General features: G+C 45.1%; 1 protein-coding gene and 1 pseudogene across 1 annotated transcript in view; one reads left to right on the forward strand and one right to left on the reverse strand.

The window, feature by feature from the left end:
• TMEM165 (transmembrane protein 165) overlaps nucleotides 1-13,180 on the reverse strand; it is a 28,389-nt gene extending 15,209 nt beyond the window's left edge. The window contains exons 1-2 of the mRNA XM_075544299.1: nucleotides 12,443-13,180; nucleotides 262-484 (exon numbers count right to left, since the gene is read on the reverse strand). Coding sequence (XP_075400414.1) covers nucleotides 262-484; nucleotides 12,443-13,165 — 946 coding nt within the window. The 5' untranslated portion in view covers nucleotides 13,166-13,180. The remainder of the gene's footprint in view (nucleotides 1-261; nucleotides 485-12,442) is intronic.
• A 1,942-nt stretch (nucleotides 13,181-15,122) lies between these two features.
• On the forward strand, nucleotides 15,123-22,792 carry LOC142442455 (protein TFG pseudogene; annotated as a pseudogene).
• Nucleotides 22,793-23,431: the final 639 nt, after the last annotated feature.

The raw sequence follows: 23,431 nt of genomic DNA on the forward strand, positions 1-23,431 counted from the left end.
CAGATATAAACAAGTGTATCTGGACTGAAAATTTCACAGTGAGACAAAGCAAAAGCTAAGATAAAACTTTTACGTTCATGAAGAATGTGTACCTCTGGCTCTGAGGAGCTGGTCATTTCAGTGTGAAAGTACCATCAGGCCTTTAGGGATAGATGTATTAAAACCATCTTACACCAAATGTCAATGACTGACTGAGTCGATGCCTCAAAGCCAAACATCCTGCTTTCCCCTTAGGTCAGTAAACACAACAAGCTCACTCACCTGATAAGCATGTCATCAGGCCTAAGGCAAGCATCGCACCAGCCAGCACTGTCAGCCGGTTGTAGCGCATCGCCATAATGGCAGCGATAAAGAACGTCTTGTCCCCCAGCTCCGATACGATAATAACGGAAATAGCAGCGACAAATGCATGGACGAATCCCAGGTTCGTCTGTGTGGCAGCATCTTCATTAGTGTGAACTGGAGCTGCTGGTGTGACACCTTTCTATAACAATAACAAATTTAAAGTCAGTTACTTAAAACAAGGTATTTGAAAGGTTTCGTTTACACGTGAAAAGAATACAGTGTTCCTGTAGGGTTGGTTGACCATTAGACTTTGAAAGAAACCACTACTGAGAATCTGGTTGTTACAATGGAGCTGCACAGTTCTCCAAGTCAGCCAAGTAAAACAGAGTAGCCTTTTGTAAAAGGATAGTCTAGACTGACTATCTGCATCTATCAAAGTTGCTTTTAATATTTGTGATTTGATATTTATTTCTTAGCTATGTCTCAATCAAATGTTTCTCAGTAACTTGGATAAAAGATGAAGGTATGCTTAGCAAACATTCAAGTGGCGTGAGGCTGAGAGAAATTTCCTTACTTACAGCCCTGGTGGCGCTGTCAGATAAGCATTAGACTGTTAACCGCAGGGTCTGAACTCAAACACACCAGCTCCTCCCTTGGGAGAATTAGGCCCTCTGCTCCCATACAGCCTTGGAATTCCTGTACAGCGAGGGTCACTGTGAGTCAACTTGATGGCAGTGGGTTGTAAAGCACGGGCTACAATACGAATGGACATTAGCTAGGATGAAGTCTAAGATAGCTGTCCATGTAGCTTATGCTGAAGACCAAAAATATCCTAAAAGGGAAGAAGGCACCATACTTTATGAGGGCACTGTCCTCGGAAGAGCAGCCAAGATGGAAAGGAGTCTAACTCGGGGATCAGCAAATGGCAGTCGGGGCCAAATTCAGGCTGTGGAGCTGAGAATGGTGTCTACATTTAAAAGGGGTATTTGAGTGGGGCTGGGGACCTAGGAATTACAGAGAAGGAAGATTAAATAATTGAAACACGATGAGCATGTACCCAAGAAAAAGTGACATGTGGCAGGCTTTAGCTTACTGTTGCTAAGTGGCAACGAAGTACAAGAACACACTACCCAGTCCTGCACCATCCTCACCGCCATGCTCTGTGTGAGCCCGCTGTGGAACCCACCCAGTGCGTCCATCTTGTCGAGGCTCTTCTGTGCCGGCAAAAATAAGACTGAAAATTAAGCAAGGGAGAAAGGAGAAAGGGACTGTGTGTGTGTGTTTTATGAATGTACGAATGGGGGAGGGCTGTATGTGAGTACATACATACATAGAATAAGCTAATGGCAATCAAAAAATAGAAGTGGCAATTCTGATATCTGATAAAATACATCTTAAGGTAGTATCTAGCATAAGAGACAAAGAAAGGGTATTCTATAATGATTAAGGGATCAGTTGAACAGGAGTACATAATCATATAAATATCTACTCACTTTAACAAAGGCCCCCAATACATTCACTAATCAAACTCTTACAGAATTGAGGAAACAAATTACAATAGACTGTAACACACCACTTTCAATGAAGACCAGAGCTAGAAAGAAACCCAAAAACACAGAAGAACACAATTAACCACCTTGACCTCAGAGGCAAACACATACACACAGATCGCGCCACTCAACGACAGCACAGCATACACACCTTCTCTTCAAGGGCACAAGAAGATTCCCCAGAATAGACCATATGGTTAACCACAAAGGAAACCTCAGGAAAAATTTTAAAACATCAAACTATTACAGAGCATCTTCTCAGATCACAACACTATAAAATTAGAAATCAATGATAATAAGATCAATGGGGGGGGGAATCAGATACTCAGGAACTGAGTAACAACTGGCTTAAAACCTATTGCGTAACAGAAGAATATTTAAAATTCTTCAAATTAAACAAGAATGAAAACCACACACCAAAAACCTTTGGGACAGAGCAAAAGCAGTACTCAGAGGGTTATTGTCACAATGAAAACACATCAAATCAAGACCTTAATCGTACATCTTCAACACTTAGAAATAGAGCAGCAAAAAAAAGTATACAACGACTAGAGGACAATAAAGAATGAAGCAAAAATTCCACCACTTGTGAGCCTTTTCAAAGAACAGGAGTTAGAAAACCAAAAAGAACACACTCAGCATACCTTAAACTGAGAGAACTAAAGAAAAAAATATAAGCTTCAAGTTGCAGTAATGGAAGATTGTACGGGCAAAATGTGGAGCCGCGGCGGCATAGTGATTACACAAGGTGAGCCGCCAGAAACTACCAAGAGGCTCTCTACTCCCGCAAACACAAGCTCAGAAGCCCACAGGGGCAGTTCTACTGTGCCCTATAAGGCATCATCGACTAGACAGCAGTGAGTTGAGTAAGTTGGACAAAATATTGAATGATGCAGGAAGCAGCAAAAGAAATGGGGGGGGGGAATGGAAAGAATGCAGTCACTCTACCAAAAATGACTAGCTGGCATTTAGCCATTTAAAGAGGAGGAATCAGCAACAAAGCCCACATGGAAGAACACACCAACCTATGTGATCGCGCGTGGTCCCGAAGGGATCAGTTATCAGGCATCAAAGAACAAAAAATCTTATCATTGGCTGCACACCTCCATGATCCAATCGCTGAAGACAAATGGGTGCATAAGCAAATGTGGCGAAGAAAGCTGATGGTGCCCAAGTATTAGAAGATATAGAGTCTTGGATCTTAAAGGCTTGAAGATAAACAAGCGGCCATCTAGCTCAGCAGCAACAAAGCCCACATGGAAGAAGCACACCAGCCGGTGCGATCACGAGGTGCCAAAGGGACCAGGTATAAGGCATCGTGCAAAAAAAAGAAGAATATGTGTGTGTATGTGTGTGTGTGTGTGTGTGTGTGTGTGTGTGTGTGTGTGTGTGTGTGTGTAAACCATAGTGAATGAAGGGGGAAGTGCAGAGTGGAGACCCAAGGCCCAAGTTGTCGGCCACTGGAGATCCCCTCATAGAGGGTTTTAGGAGAGGACGGGTCAGTCAGGGTGCGATATAGTACCGATGAAGAACACAGCTTTCCCCCAGATCCTGGATGCTTCCTCCCCCCAACTACCATGATTCGAATTCTACCTTGCAGGACTGGATAGGGCAGAGGTTGTACACTGGTGCATATGGGGGCTGGAGGCACAGGGAATCCAGGGTGAATGATACCTTCGGGACCAGGGGTGTGAGGGGCAATGCTGGGAGACTGGAGGGTGAGTGGGTTGGAAAGGGGGAACTGATTACAGGGATCCACATGTGACCTCCTCCCTGGGAGATGGACAGCAGAGAAGGGGGGGAAGGGAGACTCCGGATAGGGCAAGATATGACAAAATAACAATCTATAAATTATCAAGGGCTCATGAGAGAGGGGGGAGCAGGGAGGGAGGGGGAAAAAAAGAGAACCTCATGCAAAGGGCTTGGGTAGAGTGCAGATGCTTTGAAAATTATTAGGGCAAAGAATGTACGGATGTGCTTTATATAACTGATGTATGTATATGTATGGATTGTGATAAGAGTTGTATGAGCCCCTAATAAAATGTAAAATAAAGAAAAATAAATAAAGAGGAGGAATAAATGGCAGCGAAGGAACAAGTCCAAGCTGCACTGAAAGCATTTGCAAAAGAACAAGACTCTAGGAAGGGATGGAATACCAACTGAAATGTTTCACCAGGCTGATGAAGTACTGGAAGCACTCACTCGTCGATGCCAGGGAATGCGGGAGACAGCCACTTGACTAACTAACTGGAAGAGATCTATATTTGTACCATCAGAGTGCTCAAATTATAGAACAATATCACTGATATCAAAAGCAAGAAAATTTTGCTGGCGATCATCCAATGATGGCAGCAGTACATTGACAGGGAGCAGCCAGAGGCTCAGGATGGATTTGGAAGAGTATGAGAAACAAGGGATATCATTGCTGACATCAGATAGATCTTGACTGAATGCAGAGAATAAGAGAAAAATGTTTACTTGTGTAGTATTGATTATGCAAAGTCACTCAACGGTATCCATCATGTCACAAGCCATGAATAGCCTTGTGAAGAATGGGAATTCCAGAGCACTTTATTGTGCCCCATGTAACTAGTACAATGGATCAAGAGTGTAAGTATATTTATATACAAGGATAGGGAAACAGGTCTATGCACACACATTTATGTTAAGTACTAAGGTAGCAGGTGGACAATGGGTCTCCACTCAAGTACTCCCACAACACAAGAACACTTTGTTCTAATAACCTGGCATTCTGTGATGCTCACCTTTCCTACCCGAGCACTGAAGATAAAATGGATGCATAAGCAAATGTGGTGAAAAAAGCCGATGGTGCTCAGCTATCAAAAGATATAGCGCCTGGAGTCTTAAGGGCTTAGAGAAAAACAAAGAGCCATCTAGCTGGGAAGCAACAAAGCTCACATGGAAGAAGCACACCAGCCTGTGTGATCATGAGGTGTCGAGGGGATCAGGTATCAGCCATCAAAGACTCAGAACAAAAAAATCATTTATCAATGTAAATGAGGAGGAGCGTGGTGGAGTGCAGGGAGACTCAAAATCCATCTGTAGACAATTGGACATCGCCTTACAGAAGGGTCACAAGGAAGAGACGAACCAGTCAGGGTACAGTACAGCACTGATGAAGCATACAACTTTCCTCTAGTTCTTCAATACTCTGCTTCCCCCCAGTCTCCCCACCACCCGCCACTATCATAACCCCAATTCGGCCTAACAAATCCATCTAGACCAGAGCATGTACACTGGTACAGATAAGAGCTAGCAACAAAGGGAATCCAGAACAGATAAACCTTTCAGGACCAAAAATGAAAGTAGTGATAAGGGGAAGGTGGGAGTTAGAAAGAGGGAACCGATTACAATGATATACATATAACTCTTTCCTAGGGGATAGACAAAAGAAAAGTGGGTAAAGGGAGACAGCAGTCAGTGTAAGATATGAAAAAATAATTACAAATTATCAAGGGTTCATGAGGAAGGGAGAGTGAGGGAAGGGCAAAAGGAGCTGATATCAAGAGGTCAAGTAAAAAGAAAATGTTTTGAAAATGAAGATGGTAACATATGTACAAATGTGCTTGAGATAATGGATGGATGCATTGTGATATGAGCTATAAGAGCCCCAATAAAATTATTATTTTTTTAATATTTTTTAAAGGCAACTGTGCAAACAAGACAAGGCAATACTACATGGTTTAAATAAGGAAAGGTGTGCATCAAGGTTGTATCCTCTCACCATACTTACTCAGTCTGGATGCTCAGCAAATGATCAGAGAAACTAGCTCATATGAAGAATGCAGTATCAATACTGGAGGAAGGCTTAGCAGCCACCTTCAACAGACAGGTAACATACCCATCCTTGCTGAAAGTGTGGAAGTCCTGAAGCACTTACTGATGAAGATCAAAGACTGCAGCCCCGTGCCTTCACATGACAGTTCAATGTGAAGAAGATCCAAGTCCTCACACTGAACCAATGGGTGACCTCGTGAAAACTGAGAAGAAGACTGACGTGGCCAAGGATTCCATCTGGCTTGGATCCACAATCAATGCTCACGGGAACAGCAGTTAAGAGATCAAATTTAACACATTACATTGGGTAAATCTGCTGCACAAGATCTCTTTAGAGTATTGAAAAGGCTGTTGCTTTAAGGACTAAGGCGCACCTGACCCAAGACATGGTATTTTCAATTGCCCCAAATGCATGTGACAGTTGAACACCAAATAAGGAAGACCAAAGAAGAATCGAATCATTTGAATTGTGGTGCTGGTGAAGAACACTTAAAATACTTTGGCCTACCAAAAAACAAACAAGTAAGTCTTGCAAAAAGTTCGGTCAGGATACTCCTTAGAGACAATATTAGCAAGACTTTGTCTCACCTACTTTGGGCATGTTGTCAGGAGAGACCAGACCCTGGAGAAGCACATCCTGCTTGGTACAGTGGACGGGCAGTGACAAAGAGGAAGGCTCTCGACGAGATGGGGTGACACAGTGGCTGCAGCAATGGGCTCAAGCACACAAACAACTGTTATGATGGCGTAGGACCAGGCGGTGTTTCGTTCCCTTGTCTAAAGGATTGCTACACACTTGGACCAACAACAGCAAAACAGAAATTAATGAGACAGACAAGGACTCGATCGAAAGTAAATGTCTAGAAAAGAATGATGGCAACATATGTACAAAAATGCCCGATACAACTGATGCATGAATTGTAATAAAAGTTCTAAAAGCCCCCAATAAAATGATCTTTTATACGATAAAAAACACAATAAACCCCAGAAAAATGGAATCAACATGACAAAAAGGCTCTTTGAATAGATTAACAAAACGACAAAATCGCTAGCAAATGTAACAAGATGTAAATATTGCAAATAAGAAATGAAAGAGATGACACCACAACAGAAACAACTGAAATAAAAAAGATAAAAATATATTATTAAAAACTGTACTCAAGAACTCTGGTGGTGGTGTGGTTACACCGTGAGCTTCTCACTGCACACACTGCACTCCAACTAATTTGAAAATCTAGAAGAAATGGACAGATTTCTAGAAACAAACTATGCACTTAACCTAACAGACGCAAGTAGAAAACCTTAACAGATAGAGAACAAAAGAAGAAGTTGATCAGGTAGGTTGCTTAAAATAAAAATTCCTAACAAGAAAACCTGGGCCCAGACGGCTTCAGTGGTGAATTCTACCATTCAGTGAAGAGCTGGCACTAATTCTACACAACTATTCCTGAGTAAAGAATTTCATGAATTAAGGATAACCCTGATACCAAAACCAGACAGACACAGCTAAAAATATATACAGAGACCAATTATTCTTATGAATACATCAGAAATACTCGTGTATAAGCTGAGCTTTTCAGCACATTTTTTTATGTAGCTTTTGTGGTAAGATTAGGTGCCTCAGCTGATATTCAGGGCGGCTTATACTCGAGTATATGTGGTAGATGCAAAAGTTCCCAACAAAGTCCTCAGCAACAGAATCCAACAAAATACCAAATACATATATATCAAAATGCCAAAAGTATTATCAAATAGGATTCACAGTAGGTACGCAAAGATGGATCAGCATTATAAAATAAATTACTGCTATCTACCATTTAAATTAAACAAAAGAACTACATGGTCATGTTAATCGAAGCAGAAAAAAATATTTGACAAAATCTAACACCCATTCCTGATAAAAATACCCAACAAGATACAGACAGAAGGGAAATTCCTCAGCACAATTAAGTAGTATATATCACCAATGGCCAACACTCACTCAATGGAGAGAAAATGGAAGCATTCCCCTTATGAGCAGAAGGCAGACCAACTGGGCTTCTAACCTCAAGGTCAGCAGTTCTAAACCCCCAATCTGCAGAAATGAAGATTGTTTTGGAAACCCACAGGGGCAGTTCTACTCCATCCTATAGGGTTGCTATGAGTCAGAATTGACTCAATGGCAGTGAGATCTTTGAGTATCCAGCACTGTGCTGGAACTCTTAGCCAGAGCTTTCGGGAAATTAAAGGCATCCGAATCATCACAGAAGTAAAACTATTTGCAGATGATAGGATTCTATACATTAAAAAAAAAAACCTCCCTGCCATCAAGTTGATGCCGACTCATAGCAACCCTGTAAGACAGGGTAAAACTATCCTTGCGGGGTTTCCGAGACTGGCTCTTTATGGGAGTAGAATGCCCCGTCTTTCTCCTGTGGAGTAGCTGGGCATTCCTAACTGCGGACCTTGTGATTAGCAGCCCAATACGTAACCACTTCACCACCAGTGCAGCAAGAAAACAGATGGAAGGAAAGATTCCGCAAACTAGCAGGGTACATAATCAACACACAAAAATCAAACAGATTCCTTTTAAAATAAAAGAGCTCTCTAAAAGGGAATCATGGGAGGAAAGTGTCATTTACAATAGGCACTCAAGAGATGAACTACTAAGGAAGAAATCTAACCAGGGAAACAAACTAACTGTAAAAGACCTATTCAAAGAAAACTACAAAATGCTACTATAAGAAACTGGAAGAATGTACCATGGTCACCGATAGGAAGTCTTTAACAATGTGAAAATGTCAGTACTACCCCAAAGCAATCTACAGATTGTAACGTAATCCCAATACAGATTCCAGCTTCATTCTTTAGAGATGGAAAAACTAATCATTAGTTTGACATGGAATGACAATGGGAATGAGCAAAGCACTACTGCAAAAGAACAAAGACGGAGGCTCCTCACTTCTCAATCTCAAAACCTACAGTCATGGGAGTCAGTACAGGCACGCACTCAATACAGCCTCGTATGGGTACAATGGAACACAGACCAAGGGAACACAATTGAGAACCCAAAAGTAAATAACCCATCCACTTACAAAAAGCAGATCTTCAACAAAGGCCTGAACCACAGTGAGGAAGTTAAGTTTCTTTAAAAACTGATTCTTGCAAAACTGGGTTTCTAGTTGCAGAAGAATGAAATAGGTCCCAAATCTCATACCATATACAAAAACCAACTCATAAGATGTATTAGAGACCTAAATATGAAACTCAGACCTTTAAAGATCATCAATGAAAAAGCAGGAACTCAGGGGCCTTAATGCATGGCATACATAAATTATCAAGCACAATGAAATATACAAACCACTTAAGACAAAATAAATGACTGGAACCTCCAGAAAAGTAAGACACTAAGCTCATCAAAAAATTTTCACCCGGAGTAAATGAAGAATTCATAGACTGGGAAAATTTGGGGACAATGACACCTTAGACAAGGGACTAATCTCTAAAAATTACAGGATCCTTCAACACTTCATCAAGGAAAAGACAATCTATCTAATTGGAAAAATAGGCAGAGGAAACGACCAGTCACCTCACCAAAGACATTCATGTGCTCAACAAGAACATTAGCCATGCAAGAGGTGCAAATCAAAACAATGACACAAAAATTATTTTCTTAAGGTAACAGCAAGTACTCACTGCTATGAGTGAGACTGTAAATGGCACAACTTCTGTGGGAAGCGGTATGGTGTGTCCTCAGAGAGCAAATGGATACTCAAGGATAACGGTCAGAGGGACTGAGAGGAGGAAGAATGAGCAGGGCAGGCAGGAGTGGAATAGATGGGACATGGAGGGAACTGAAATGGATGAGCTGAAACAAAATGTGTATTAACTGCTGCAATGTAAAACTGATGATCTGCTCTGAAAACCTTTACTTAATTCACAAGAAAAAAAATTTTTAAAGAAAAAAGAAATAGGTAAGGAAGGATGGAAAAGACAAACAGTCAGCCATGCTCTCAAGATATTCAAAGGTTAGTTGATGGCGTTGTTGTGCGCCATCGGGTCGGACTCTTAGCAACCCTGTGTACAGCCAAAGGAAACACTGCCCTGTTGTGTACCATCCCCACAATTGTTCTTATGCTTGGGTCCATTGTGGCAGACCATGTGTCAATCCATCTCATCAAGGATCTTCCTCTTTTTCGCTGCCCCTCTACTTTATACCAAGTCCTTCTCCGGGGATTGGTCTCTCTTGACATGTTCAAGTATATTAGATGAAATCTTGCCATCTTTTCCTCTATTCTAACTGTACTTCTTCCAAGAGAGCTTTGTTCTTTGTGGTACTTTCAAACAACTACACAGATTACCAGAACCCACAGCAGCAGGGTATGTGTATGTGAACATGTAATACCCCCAAAACCCACTGCTATCAAGCTGGCCGGGACTCACAGCAGTGCTCTATAAGGTTCCCAAGACTGTACATCTTTACAGGGGTAGACTCAAACAGTCAGGTCTGAACTGCCAAGCTCATAGTTAGCAGCCTAACACCTAACCCAGAGCCACCCCGTCTCCTTATGGGCATGCACTAAGGCGTGTTAACTAAAACGTTACTGTTGCTAGTGGGTTCCAACTCAAAGCAACCCTACCCTACAGCAAAGAGAACTGCCCAGAGGTTTATGGAAGCAGATTGCCAAACTCTTAGACCTTTTGCTTCCCACCATGTCATAAGCACTCTGGGCTCCTTAAAGAAAATGTTTAAGGAGAAAAGGCCCCAAAAGGGGAGAAAGGGAAAGGCCGGCATCAGGATAAAAGAGCTACTTCAGCATACCAGCCAATCAAATCATTTATGCAAATGAACCAAATCATTAAACTCACTGACTGAATTAAAACAGGGAAGTGTTCCAGGAGGGTACAGTCAGAGCACCTGTGTAGGGCACCGAAACTGGACTCTGCCTGCAGGATACTAGCTTTTAGCTCTGAGACCCATCACGTTTTCCTTAGGGAAAAGGCACCTGCCTGAGGTGGGGAAGAAGCAAGCTCTCAGAGTCTATTTCACCAGAAAATCTCCTCTTCCTCCCCCTACCGGAGTCTCCTTTCATTCCTGACAAGGGTTTAGTTAGGCAACTCCTGCCTGAGGACTTCCGATAAGGAGAATTTCTTTATTTCTTAAGAATGGCAACTACATCTGGGACAGCTCTCATTCTTAGAAAAGTCCTCTTTTGTGAAACCAAACTGTCTCTCTGCACACACACACAAACACACCGCCCTAACAAGATGGCCTGTAATATGAGTAAATGACGAGTCGTGTTATTCAGAAGAGCAGAAATCACTATGAGTCCAGAAATTCTAGGAAGGTTTCACTCAGGAGGTATTTGCCAGTTGTTAAAGAGTAGGGAGAAAGATTCAAGCTCTGGGTTGGGTTATGTCTTAAATAAGGAGGTCTTTGGAAGGAGAGGAGCCCTAGTGGGCGGAGTGGGCTGCTAACCTCAAAGTCAGCAGTTTGAAACCACCAGCCACTCTGTGGGAGAAAGATGAGGCTGTCTGTCTACTCCCTTACAAGACTTAGTTCTCAGAGAGTTGCTGAGGACTTGTCTGTCGACCCATCCTAGAGGGTCACCATGAGTCAGAATCGACTGAATGGTTTGGGTTTTTTGGGGGTGGGAGGAGAGACCACCAAGGAATCACACAGCATGTCCCAGGATGTGATTGAAGCACATTATGATTTGAGAACAGTATATATGTTCTGTTGCACATGGGAGGGGGGTGTCACTATGAGTTGTCGCTGACTGGAGGGCACTTAACCACCTAGCCTGGGTGCTAGGGAGTGGTGGCTATACACTGGAGGCAGGCCAGGGCCGGAGCAGGAAGAAACATGCATATCCAGCTAAAGAGGTTGGGCAGAAATCTTAGGCGCAATGGCAAATCCTGCAAGTCTTCCGAGAACTGGTTTGAACCAACGGTTAGGATGATTCCTTCCGTGATAATAGGGAGGAGACTGGGGAAGAAGGTCAGGGAAAGGCGTTGTGGGTCAACTGTTGAGAGATCTAAAGAATGCTGGAATCTGGAGTCAGAAGGAGTAAAACCCTGTCTGTACGCAAGGCAGCCCAAGGCACAATTTTTTAAAATGTGGGCAGGGTTTTGAACACGCCTAAGTAGAAGGATCTAGTAACACAAATCAGCAAACTGATCTACAGGTACAGAGGAGCTTCAAAAACTTTTTGCCCCCACCAACTTTCTGAAGCCCCTTCGAAAAAAATCACAGGACCTTTGTCTATTTCTGTTTGGTTTAGCACCCCACCCTGCTGCAGCCCTCGGTTCCGTCACAGATTCATTCTTATGTCCCTAAGGGCTACTTCCTGCTAACCGAAACACGTTTTAAACAAGTCAAAAGTAGTGGTTCTTTAGCTATATATATTTAGCAAAAAAGTCGCAGGCCGTGCAGAGCCGAATTGGACAAACCATTCCACCGGGAACGTGGTTAATGCTGCCAACCCCAGGGAATTGTCTCTCCGCTCCTGGGGCTAAAAACTTTCAAGTGGGGGGGGGGGGCTATTTCCCAGCTACTCTGTGATACGGCTGACCCACACATAGGACGCAGCATCTCTGTCCTTGCCAACTCGCGGGCTGGCAGTCGGCTCCCTCCTGACTCTCGCAGAAGGAGAAGGCGAGGTGAGGCCTGCCCCGGGAGAAAGCGCGGGGCATCGTCTTCCGCCGACAGAAGGGCGGGGCCCCCTCCCCCTCGCCGGCAGCCCGGCGCCAGGGGTCGCGGCCCGAGCCTGGTCCTCCCGGCGCCGCCGCCCGCCCATCCCCCGCCCGCCGCGGTCCCCCCGGCTCACCGCGGCCCCAGCCGGCTCGGGGCCCTGCGCGGCGGCGGGCTGCGGCTGCAGCTGCTGAGCAGGCGCCGCCGGCTCCTTGTTCCGGTGACTCGGGTCTTCGTCCGGGGCCGCCCGCCCCGCGGCCGGGGCCCCCAGCAGCGGGAGCAGCAGGAGCAGGAGCAGCCGGCACGCAGATGCGCGGCCGCTCCCCCGGGCCGCCGCCATCCCGCCCGCCGCGCTCGGGGGCCGCAGGAGGAAGTGCCGCCGACTGGAAGGCGCGAGCTGGAGCCCCCGCCGAGGTGTGGCCCGCGTCCCCCGCACACCCCGCCGCCGCTCAGGGAGGAGCCGGCGCCATGCGGGAGGCAGACGTGGGAGGCTGCTGAGGGGCAGGCCCGGCCGCCGGCTCCGTCCCCCGTCCTCTCCCGCGGCGGCCACACGAAGACTCCAACTGCCTCGGTGCAGCCCAGCCCTAACTCCCGGCCCCGCCCCCTGCCCGTGACGCCTTCCCATTGGCCTGGCGTCCGCTCGGCGTCGTGACGTCCCTGGCGCCAGGTTGAGGTGAGGCTCTGGCGAGTTTCCCCTAAGCCGAAGGGCGGGTACCCGAGGAAAGCACTGGTCTTCTAGGGACCCTCCCGCCCCTCCGCATCTTTCCTCACGCCGCCTGGGACCCCCGTCCACTCTCGCTGCCTCCCAGACGGCAGGGCGTTTGACTTCTGCCTCCGTCCGGGCTCTCTGTCTGATCATCCTGACTGCTGTCCCCTGCGCTTTTCCTAAGTGTCCAGACTGCTCGAGCGCCTCTTCCGACGTGGCACTTGCTGAGAGCTCCTGCCCACCTGACCTGGAATAGGTTCTGCGCTCCCTGCCAGCTTCTCAGTGCCTCCCTAGGCAGTGATCCACGGAGGAGAAAGTTCTTAGGGGGCGCAGATGCAAAATGCTATTTTACTGACTTATATTTAACTAGGACCCCTGGAGGCACAGTAGGGTTACACAGTGGCTGCTAACCATAAGGTCTGCAGTTTGAAACCACCAAGCACTCCATAGGAGAAAGATGAGGTGCTACTCAAAAGTTACAATCTCAGAAACCCACAGGGGTACCCTGACCTATAGGGTCACTACGAGTCATTATAGACTCGATGTCCGTGAGCGAGCTTTTTAATATCTATTTAAAATAATTTACATAATTCATAAAAATTTTACTGCTATGTGTATTAGAACTGAAATCCTGAGAAATAGATGTACAGAAGGCTGCAGTTTACAATGGGGACCCTAATCCATTTTGAGTCTCCACATATATTCAGCCTCCAAAAAGTTCCTTCTGACCATTGATGAAACAGCCTCCGGCAGAATGTATTTGAAAGTAGACTGTAGCCACTTCCTTAGGCAGGGCACAGCTGGCCAGGAAGGGACTTGGTTGGGTGGGCCCTGACTGCAAATTGGGATACTATGGTCTAAGTTTGCTGCTGTTCCTTCTCACCTTACGGTGTGCCGCACCAGCAAGTGAAGGACCTGAAGGCTTTCCTCCAGCCAACTTTACTCTGTCCACATCAGTATGGTCAGCTCTCCTTTGAGAAGGTAGCACTTCCTCAGTCATTTTTTGAGTGCCTTCGACCTAAAGAGCTCATCTTCCGTCCCCATCTCTGACAATGTTCTGCTGACTCACAATGAAAAGAAACAACTGCAAACATCACATAATAATTGGAATTTGGAATGTCTGAAGTATTAATCTAGGAAAAATGGAAGCTCAAAAATAAAATGTAAGGCAAAAAGATTGATTCTCTAGACGTTTGTGAGCTGAAGTGAAGCCATTTTCAATCAGAAAACCATATGGTTTTCTCAGCTGGGAATGACAGATTCAACAGGAATGGCATCACATTCGTTATCAAAAAGGAGATTTCAAGATCTAGCAGGATAATACCTATCTGCACATAAGGAAATCCAGTCAAACTAAAATTTATGCACTAACCTCTAAAGATAGTGATGAAGAAATTGAAGAAGTTTACCAACATCTTCAGTCAAAAATTGATCAAACATGCAAAAGTTGGGGGGGGGGGCAGGAATAAGAAAGAAAAGTAGTTGAAAATTCCAAAGATTAGTTGGTCTTGGTGATAGAAATGAAGCCGGGTATTGCATGATAGAATTTCACAAGACTAACAATTTCATCACAAATACTGACTTCAACAACAGAAATCAAATTGACTACACATGTGGAAAGAGATCATGAAGACAATATTAGCAGCTAAAAGCAGGCCAGCCGCTGACTGTGGAACAGAGCACCAATGTCTGTGTCAGTTCAGGTTGAAGTTGAAGAAAATGAAAACAAGTCCACAAACCAAGAGTCTATCTCACCTGAATTTCCAGAACGTCTCAGAAACAGATTTGACACATTAAACACTAATAACAGAAGACCTGATGATCTGTGGGAGGACAGCAAGAACATCATCATGAGCAAAGCAAAAGGACATTGAAGAGACAGGAAAAAAAGAAAAGATCAAAGTGGATACCTAAAGAGACTTTGAAAGTTGCTCTTGATTGTAGAGTAGCTAAGGAAAGTGGAAGAAATGATAAAAGTCAGAGTTGAAGAGAAATTTTCAAAGGGCAGCTAAAGAAGAAAAATCATATTAAAGTGATATGTACAAAGACGTAAAGTAAGAATGACAAAAAAGAACAATATGCTCAGGATATATTAAACTGAAAAGTTCAAGAAAAATCCAAGCCTTCGTTTGTAATATTGAAAGATTCTATGTGCAACAAGGGATATCATTGCTGATGTCAGATGGATCTTGGTTGGCAGCAGAGAAGACTAAAAAGAAGCTTGCTTGTGTTCTATTTACTGTGCCAAGGCATTCCACTCTGTGGATTGTAATAAACTATGGATGACCTTGAGAAGAATGGGAGTTCCAGACACTTACTGTGCTTATGTGGAACCTGTACATGGATCAAGAAGCAGTTGGGTGAAAAGAAAAAGAGCATGGTTTAAAATCAGCAAAGATGTTCCTCAGGGTTTTATACTCTCACTAATTCAACCTGTAAACTGAGTAAATCATCAGAGAAACTGGATTATATGAAGAAGATTGTTGCATCAGGCTTGGAGAAAGGCTTATTAACAACTTGTGATACGTAGATTACACGACCTTGCTTGCTGAAAGCAAGGAGAACTTGAAGCACAACCTGATGAAAATCAAAGGTTCTAACCTTCAGTATGGATTGTAACTCAATATAAAGAAAAACGAAATCCTAACAACTGGACCATCAGGTAGCATCATTATAAATGGAGAAAATATTGATGTCAAGGATTTCATCTTGCTTGAATCCATAATCAATGCTCATGGAAGCAGCAGTCATGAGATCAAAAAATGTGTTGCATTAGGTAAACCTGCTGCACAAAGCCTCTTTAAAGTGTTGAAAAGCAAGGATGTTACTTTGATGACTGAGGTGTGCCTGACCCAAGGAAGAAGTACGGTCAGAGTGCTCCTTAGAGGCAAGGATAGCGAGACCATGTCTTACATACTTTGGGCATCTGGTCAGGAGAGGCACAGTTTCTAGAGAAGAACACCATGTGTGTTAAAGTGGTGGAGCAGCAACAAAGAGGAAGACCCTGGGCAAGATGGATGGACAGAGTGGCTTCAACAATGGTCTCAAGCATGAGGACAATTGTGAGGATGGCACAGATCCTAGTGGTGTTTCATTGTGTTGTCAGATCGCAACGATTCAGAAACCAGTTCATGGCACCTAACAAGTTTGGGAACATGTGGTATAGAGCAGGGCTTGGCAAACTGACTCTTGAACCATATGCAGCTCTTTCCGTGCGTATACGTGGCTCTGAAGTAAAATGGAAACCTTTTCAAGGACAGTATTCAAATAATGGTGGACATTTGTTTGTAAAAATGTATGAGTGGCTCTTGAGTAACTTTTCAATTATTATGGACAGGATTGACTCGGCTCAAAAGTTTGCCAACCCCTGGTATAGCCTACTGTGTGCTTCCGGTGCTGCCACACGTATGCTAGAACACCTGAGATGCTGTCGACTGCACCCTCACATGGGACTTCTGCTGGCCCAGGAAGGAGAGAGTAACTGCCCTCTTTGGCCTGTTCGTATTATTTCCTAAGTTTCCATAAACAGGCTGAAAACTCAAAACAAATAAAAAAAAGAATACTGATGACATGTCCAGACTGTTAATGATCTATTGATTCCCTTGTCATCTTCATCTGGATGTTTCAGGAGCTTTTAAAACAAAGCATATCCCAAATGCATGCCCACTTGCCATGCCCATGCCTGTTGAGTTAGTTCCAGCTCACGGTGACACTGTAGGACAGGGTAGACCTGCACCTTGAGGTTTCCAAGGCTGTGTATTTTTTAGGAGGCAGACCGCCTCATCCTTCTCTTTGGAACAGCTGGCGGGTTTGGACCACGGACTTTGTAGTGACCAGGTCAATGCTTCTCCTACCACCCCACCAGAGTTCCTGTGGCAAAAACAGTCCTTTTGAGACCCCCTAAGACACTGTTCCGCCTCAGCCTTCCTCGTCTCCAAAAATGGAGCCAGCAGCCAGTCTCTTGGATTTCCGCTCATTGCCCACACCTGACAACCAACCCTGCCGTGGTCCAGCCTCAGTGGGTGAGGGTCCCCGGCTAGGTGGGTAAGGCGTCGATGAGTGGGAGACAGAAATCACACAACTCAAAGGTTGCAGTGACTGTTCCAATTTTATTCATGCAAAGCTTCAACTTATATATTCTTTTTCTTGGCTTAGAGCTTATGGCCTGAGATCATACATTAGGAAATTCTCAGGCCACAAGACCATAACAAGTTACATCATGATTCTTGGTTAAAAATTAGTACATCTTGAAACTAAAACTTTCTCAACTACAAGGGTGATAGACATAAACCTTCTAACAATAACTGAGCACACCTCACCCAACTAGGGTGCATTGTTCTAACTATGAAATCAATAAAGCATTAATACGTTTCATTATCAAAAATTACTCGACAGGCTTCGGCTGTTCTTTCTGTTCTTTCTTAGGCTGTTCCTCTAGGGCTTTCATTTCTTGTTCTTACTTTTCCACTAAGTTCCCATAAATTAAACTCCCAAAAGTCTTTCTGTACCAAGGTATGAGTTGCCTCACAATAGGTAGCTTTGCTTCAGTGGACTTCAAGTTGCCTCACAATAGGTAGCTTTGTGTCAGTGGACTTCAAAGATCAGGGAGGCCCTCTTCTTGCTAACCGTTCCATAAAACTTAAACTACTAAAAGGAACTTGCACACCTTTCTTTGTTAACTATTCTTATGCCATTTTCATTGTAAGTCCCTGTATGAGGTAAATCAGGGCCAGGAACTCTATTTCTCTTTGGGTTATTTCCTGGAAGGGGATGCCGTATTCTGCCCCCTATGCGGTAACCAAGATAAGGAAAGGGAAAAACCGTGGGAAGAGGATGATACACTTTTTTAGAATCTTGCACAAAAGCACTCCAAATAATTATGGCAAGGCCAATCAAACAAGTCCAAATACATGTCGAGAGCAGGTTTGGGCAGCCAACTCCCACCGTCCAGCTTCTTTGAAGTCGGGCCAGGCATCGTTCAACTCTGTCTTCCACGTCACGCGGCAGGACTGGTCCCCTCACAACCCATCAGTCAGTAAGCTTTGTATCTCCAAATGGGTTCTGGATCTGTTCACCTCTCTCTGTCTCCATGATCACCATGCACAAATGGTCAACATTTCTCACCTGGACTGTTAAAAAATACCCTCCTGTTTGGTCTCTCTTTTGCTCTTGCCAATTTATAGTCTTCCCAGTTTGCTCTGGTCTGCTTTGCCCTCTGTGTTCCCAGGGTCTCAAACACGGTGCCTGGATCGAGTTTCGGAGTAAGGTAATGAACACTTTGGCAGCAGATATGGGTGATGGTGACGATGACAGGGCACATCATTCATGTTCAGTCGTGTCACTGAGTTTCACAGGTGAAAAGGGTTAAACTGGCAAATGTGGGGTTAGCTGTACCTTTACAAAACAAAATAGTGCCTGCCTTAGAAAGCACTCAGGTACTCAGTCGCAAGTGAGTCACGAGTCGAGTGAAAAGAACGCACGAATTGAGTCCGGTGTCAAAACACAGATTTCGCCGTTGACTTAGCGACTGGGACGCTGGACCCTGGAGTCATCATGGAGTGGGTGAAGGTGCAGAGGATGCCAGGATGACAGTCAAGAGCTTCCCCAAGTGCATAGGGAAGCCTGGGGCTCCCTGGATAACCTGGAGTGGAATTGCATCATCTACAACTTGTAGCTACAGCATGAGCGAGCCAACATGTTGTGAGACCCGTCAGAAACAGCACCCCACTCCAGCACCCCGACTTCCATGTCCTAGGCGGTTAACACTCTGAGAGTGTGGGTGCAGAAGCAGCCTCGATAGAGTAGGGCTGCCCGGCACCCTGACTGCTTACAGTGCAACTTGAGTCTGGGGAACCGATGCCTTCTTAGAGTGCTGACACAGCTCAGGGGGGTTGTTGTAGGCCGACAGGGGGAGGGGGAGGGTGTCTCCTTTTGTGTTCCCTAAGATCAACTTCATGCTCTAGGCATCCTTGTGTGGACCTTGATGGGAGGGTGGGGACAGCCAGACCAGAGCCTTCTTGAGCTCCCCCGAGCCAGGAGCACTTTAGGCTGTGAAATAAATTGCTGAGAGAAGGAAAAACACCACCAACACCACAGATTTCTGATCTTGACATAACTTTGAAAATCAGCTTCATTCTGCATATTTCACCCCAAAGACCTGAGCAGCTTCGATGAGCTACTGTTGGCTTCTAGACCCTTGACCTGATTGACTCCGAGGGTCAGTGCTCATCCTACGTTCTACTCATGGCCTGGTGTCTCCGAGTTCACCCACAGCCAAAGGTAAGAATCTGCTTGCAGCTCACCAAGACCCCTTCCATCTCTCCTCCTCAAATGATTGACAGGTCCATTTAGATCAGCCTGCAACTGAGCCTCTCCCCTCCACCCCAGCAGCCCTTCCCCATGTTAGAGAAAACCCTGCCATGCTGCTTGCTCCATTGGCTGGAAGCTGAGGAGCCCTGCTGAGCCGAGGACTTGTACAAAGCTGCAGGACTGGATGGAGGAGAGAGGAGAAAATTACTCCTTCCCAAAATACCCACTGTCATGGAGTCGATGCCCACTCACAGCAACCCTACAGGACAGAGTAGAACTGCCCCATGTGGGTTTCAGACTGAGGCTCATTGTGTGAGTACAAAGTGGGTGTTTGGAACTGCTGAGCATGTGGTTAGTGGCCCAACTCATCACCACTATACCACAGGGCTCCCTTCCCAAAAGAAGACATAGGTATTAGTGAGCAATAGAGTCAAAATTATGCAGATTAGTGAGATATAGTTAATTACTTATGGTCCCTTCTAGCCATAATCCTCCTTTTTTGATGTGTTATAAATTCTAGCATCTACGCTTGTGTTTATAATCCCATCTTGAAGTTACCTGTTACGTCCATACGACAGGACTAAGGTAGTCTTTAGACCATTTTCAGACCAATGACTCAAGTCACCACCCTTTGTTTCCTGGGGGATATCAGCTGCAGAAGGCAACCCCAACCATTATCTCTGACTGGGAAACTGAGAGCCTTTAGGACCTAAACAAAGGAAGAGAACCTGATGAGAACTCCAGCCCTGTCTGAGGAAAGCATCTGTTTTCCTGTGCTGGCCAACTGCTACAGCATGGAAACACGACACCTGATTTTTCAGATGTTCTTAATTCTCCAGGGAGAAGTCAGAGCTCCGAATTTTTATGTGAAAAGCCCTCATTTTTAAAATTTGGTAATTGAATCATATTAGGAGAAAATGATCACTAAGTTTCTGTCATTGAGTCAATTCTGACCGTAATGTACAACAGAATGAAATGTTGCCCATTCTAGATTGTCGTCACCATTGCCAACATGTTCTGGTGCGGTTATTGTGTCAACCCGTCTCACCAAAGAGCTTCCTCATTGACCCTCTGCTTCAGAAACATGATCTCCTCCTCCAGTAACAGATCCCTCCTGATGACACATCCAGAGCAAAGAAGTGAAACAAGGTTTTCACTGACTCGTTGTTAGAAGGAGATCCCCAGGCCTTTCTTCCTAGTCTTTGTCTGAAAGCTCTGTTATAAGCTGTCCACCATGAGTGACCTACCGATACTGTACATACCGGTGGCACAGCTTCCAGAAGGCCATGGTGTGCCGAACTGACCGAGATGAGGATTACTCTAATGTGATGGAAACAACAAATAATATCTCCCTCAAGTCAGATAAAAATGTTAGTCTGTCTTGTGAGAGACAGGTCAGCACAATGGCTGATTGAGTGATCATGCAACAAGGTTGCTTCCAGTTTGCTGTAGCTGCTCTCCCATTCCCTGTGGTGGCCTTTGTCTTCATGACCCATGTGTTAAGCTGGGTCAACTAGAGAAACAAATCTAACGACTCTCATAGATGTGTAAGGCAGTGGTTCTCGACCTTCCTAATGCCACCACCCTTTAATACAGTTCCTCATGTTGTGGTGACCCCCCCTCCCCCCGCCAGCTGTAAAATCATATTAGTTGCTACTTCATGACTGTAATTTTGCTGCTGTTATGAATCGGGAAACCCCTGGGAAAGGGTCGTTTGATCCCCAAAGGGGTCTCTATCCACAGGTTGAGAACCACTGGTATAAGAAAAGCTTTATATCAAGAAGTGCTTATACATCAATAAAACATTCCACCCCTACCTGACCTGCCACGTACTGGCTGGATGCGCGCTAGGCCGGGTGGGTTCCTGTGATTGGCCAGGGCTCTAGCGAGCCGAAGACCCAGTGTGGCGGCAGCGGCTGCAGCAGCCTCCCCCTGATGCCCCAGACCCCAGCCGCCCCTCACACGGCCCCTGCCCAAGGCGACCTGCGAGGTGGGGGGGTGGGGGGGCTACAGCGGCCGTCTTTCTTTGTTGTTGTTGTTGTTGTTTTAAACGTTTTATTAGGGGCTCATACAACTCTTATCACAGTCCATACATATACATACATCAATTGTATAAAGCACATCTGTACATTCTTTGCCCTAATCATTTTCTTTTCTTTCTTTCTTTTTCTTTTCTTTTTTTACATTTTATTAGGGACTCATACAAGTCTTATCTCAATCCATACATATACATACATCAATTGTATAAAGCACATCCATACATTCCCCGCCGTCTTTCTTTAGAGTTGTGCATATGGAGGAGCATCCTGGAGTCCACCTAAGTGGGAAGCTAATCGTCAAAGCTTGGGGAAGATATTCGGCGAATCCCCCTTCATAATGAAGATAGGACATATGATGAATGAGTGCTAATGAATGCAACGACTTTTCAGAGGGAAACGGTTGAGTAATGATGAAGTGACAATAAAGTATGAAGATGGAGATGGAGATCGCATCACAATTTTTGATAGCTCTGACCATTCCTTTGCGATTCAGTGTAGTAGGATACTAAAACTGACATTATTTGTTAATGGTCAACCACGGCCCCTTGAATCAAGCCAGGTGAAATACCTCCGTCGAGAACTGATAGAACTTTGAAATAAAGCGAATCGATTATTGGGTAGCTTGGAACCCCCTGGAGAACCAGGACCTGCCCCCAATATTCCTGAAAATGATGCTGTGGATGGTGGAGAGGAAAAACCTGCTGCTTCTGATTCTTCTGGAAAACAGTCTACTCAAGTTATGGCAGCAAGTATGTCGGCTTTTGATCCCTTGAAATGTCATGTCAGCATTTGGCTTAACAGATGATCAGGTTTCAGGGCCACCTAGTGCTCCTGCCGAAGACCGCTTGGGAACGCCTGACAGCATTGCCTCCTCTTCCTCAGCGGCTCACCCACCAGGAGTTCAGTCACAACAGCCAGGTACACAGGAGCGCAGACACAAGCAGGTCAGACGGAAGGTCAGATGTATCAACAGTACCAGCAGCAGGCGGGCTATGGCCCTCAGCAGCCGCAGCAGGCCCCACCGCAGCCTCCACAGCAGTACGGTGTTCAGTAGTCAGCAGCAAACTATAGCTAGCAACCTGGGCCCAGCCACCTCAGCAGTTCCAGGGACATGGCCAGTCACCACCTGCGCAGGCACCAGCCCCTGCCTTTTCTGGTCAGCCACAGCAACTGCCTGCTCAACCTCCACGGCAGTACTTACCCTCCACAAACGTGCACTTCCCAAACGTCTCACCCTGCTAATCACACGGTGGCCCCTGCCTCACAACCTGGAATGGCTCCAAGCCAACCTGGGGCCTATCAGCCAAGACCAGGTTTTACCCCACCCCTGGAAGTACCATGACCACCCCCTCCCAGCGGGCCGGACCCTTACGCACGTAACCGTCCTCCCTTTGGTCAGGGCTGTTCCCAACAGGGACCAGGCTATCCATAAGGAGGCTCCACTACGCTGATGCAGGTAGGGCTTTGTCTCCTACAAGACTCCATTACTACTTATTTTAATTTGTATTGAAGTTCAGAAATATAAAAAGCGGAGCATTTTTTACGATGTCATTGTTGCTGTTAAATTGAAAGTATAATTTGCGGGAGGACAGAAAAGACAAAATGAACATGTTTCTTTCCCTGCTTTAAAAGGTAGCAGCTCCCTAGTCATTTTATTTTGGAACACTACTCTTAAATCTGTGTAAAGTGATTGACTTTCTAGCTTGCCTTGTTCTGAGGAGATGAAAAATGATAGGTTTAGCCAGCTGACTTGGCTTTTTATTCTTAACATGATGGACGAAAATAGATCCCCTTTGAGAAGTCAACTAGATAGTAAGTAAAAATGTAACACTGATAGGCTAATAAAGATGAGTGAATCAAAAAACAATAATAAAATATTCCAGCTCAATCCATCTCAAGTCCACAAGTGTGATACTACACCAGTCCATAAGTCCCTCTTCAGACTCACAAAGCTACATCCTGATGTAGAATGCAGGAACATCAGCGGCCAGTGGGTGCAAAGTCTTGTGGATCTTAATGTAATGGTGGTGAACACATCTCCAGGACTCACACAGGTTCCACTTGGTGTCAA

Source organism: Tenrec ecaudatus, chromosome 3 (assembly GCF_050624435.1).
Source record: "Tenrec ecaudatus isolate mTenEca1 chromosome 3, mTenEca1.hap1, whole genome shotgun sequence".
Taxonomy (NCBI): Eukaryota; Metazoa; Chordata; class Mammalia; order Afrosoricida; family Tenrecidae; genus Tenrec; species Tenrec ecaudatus.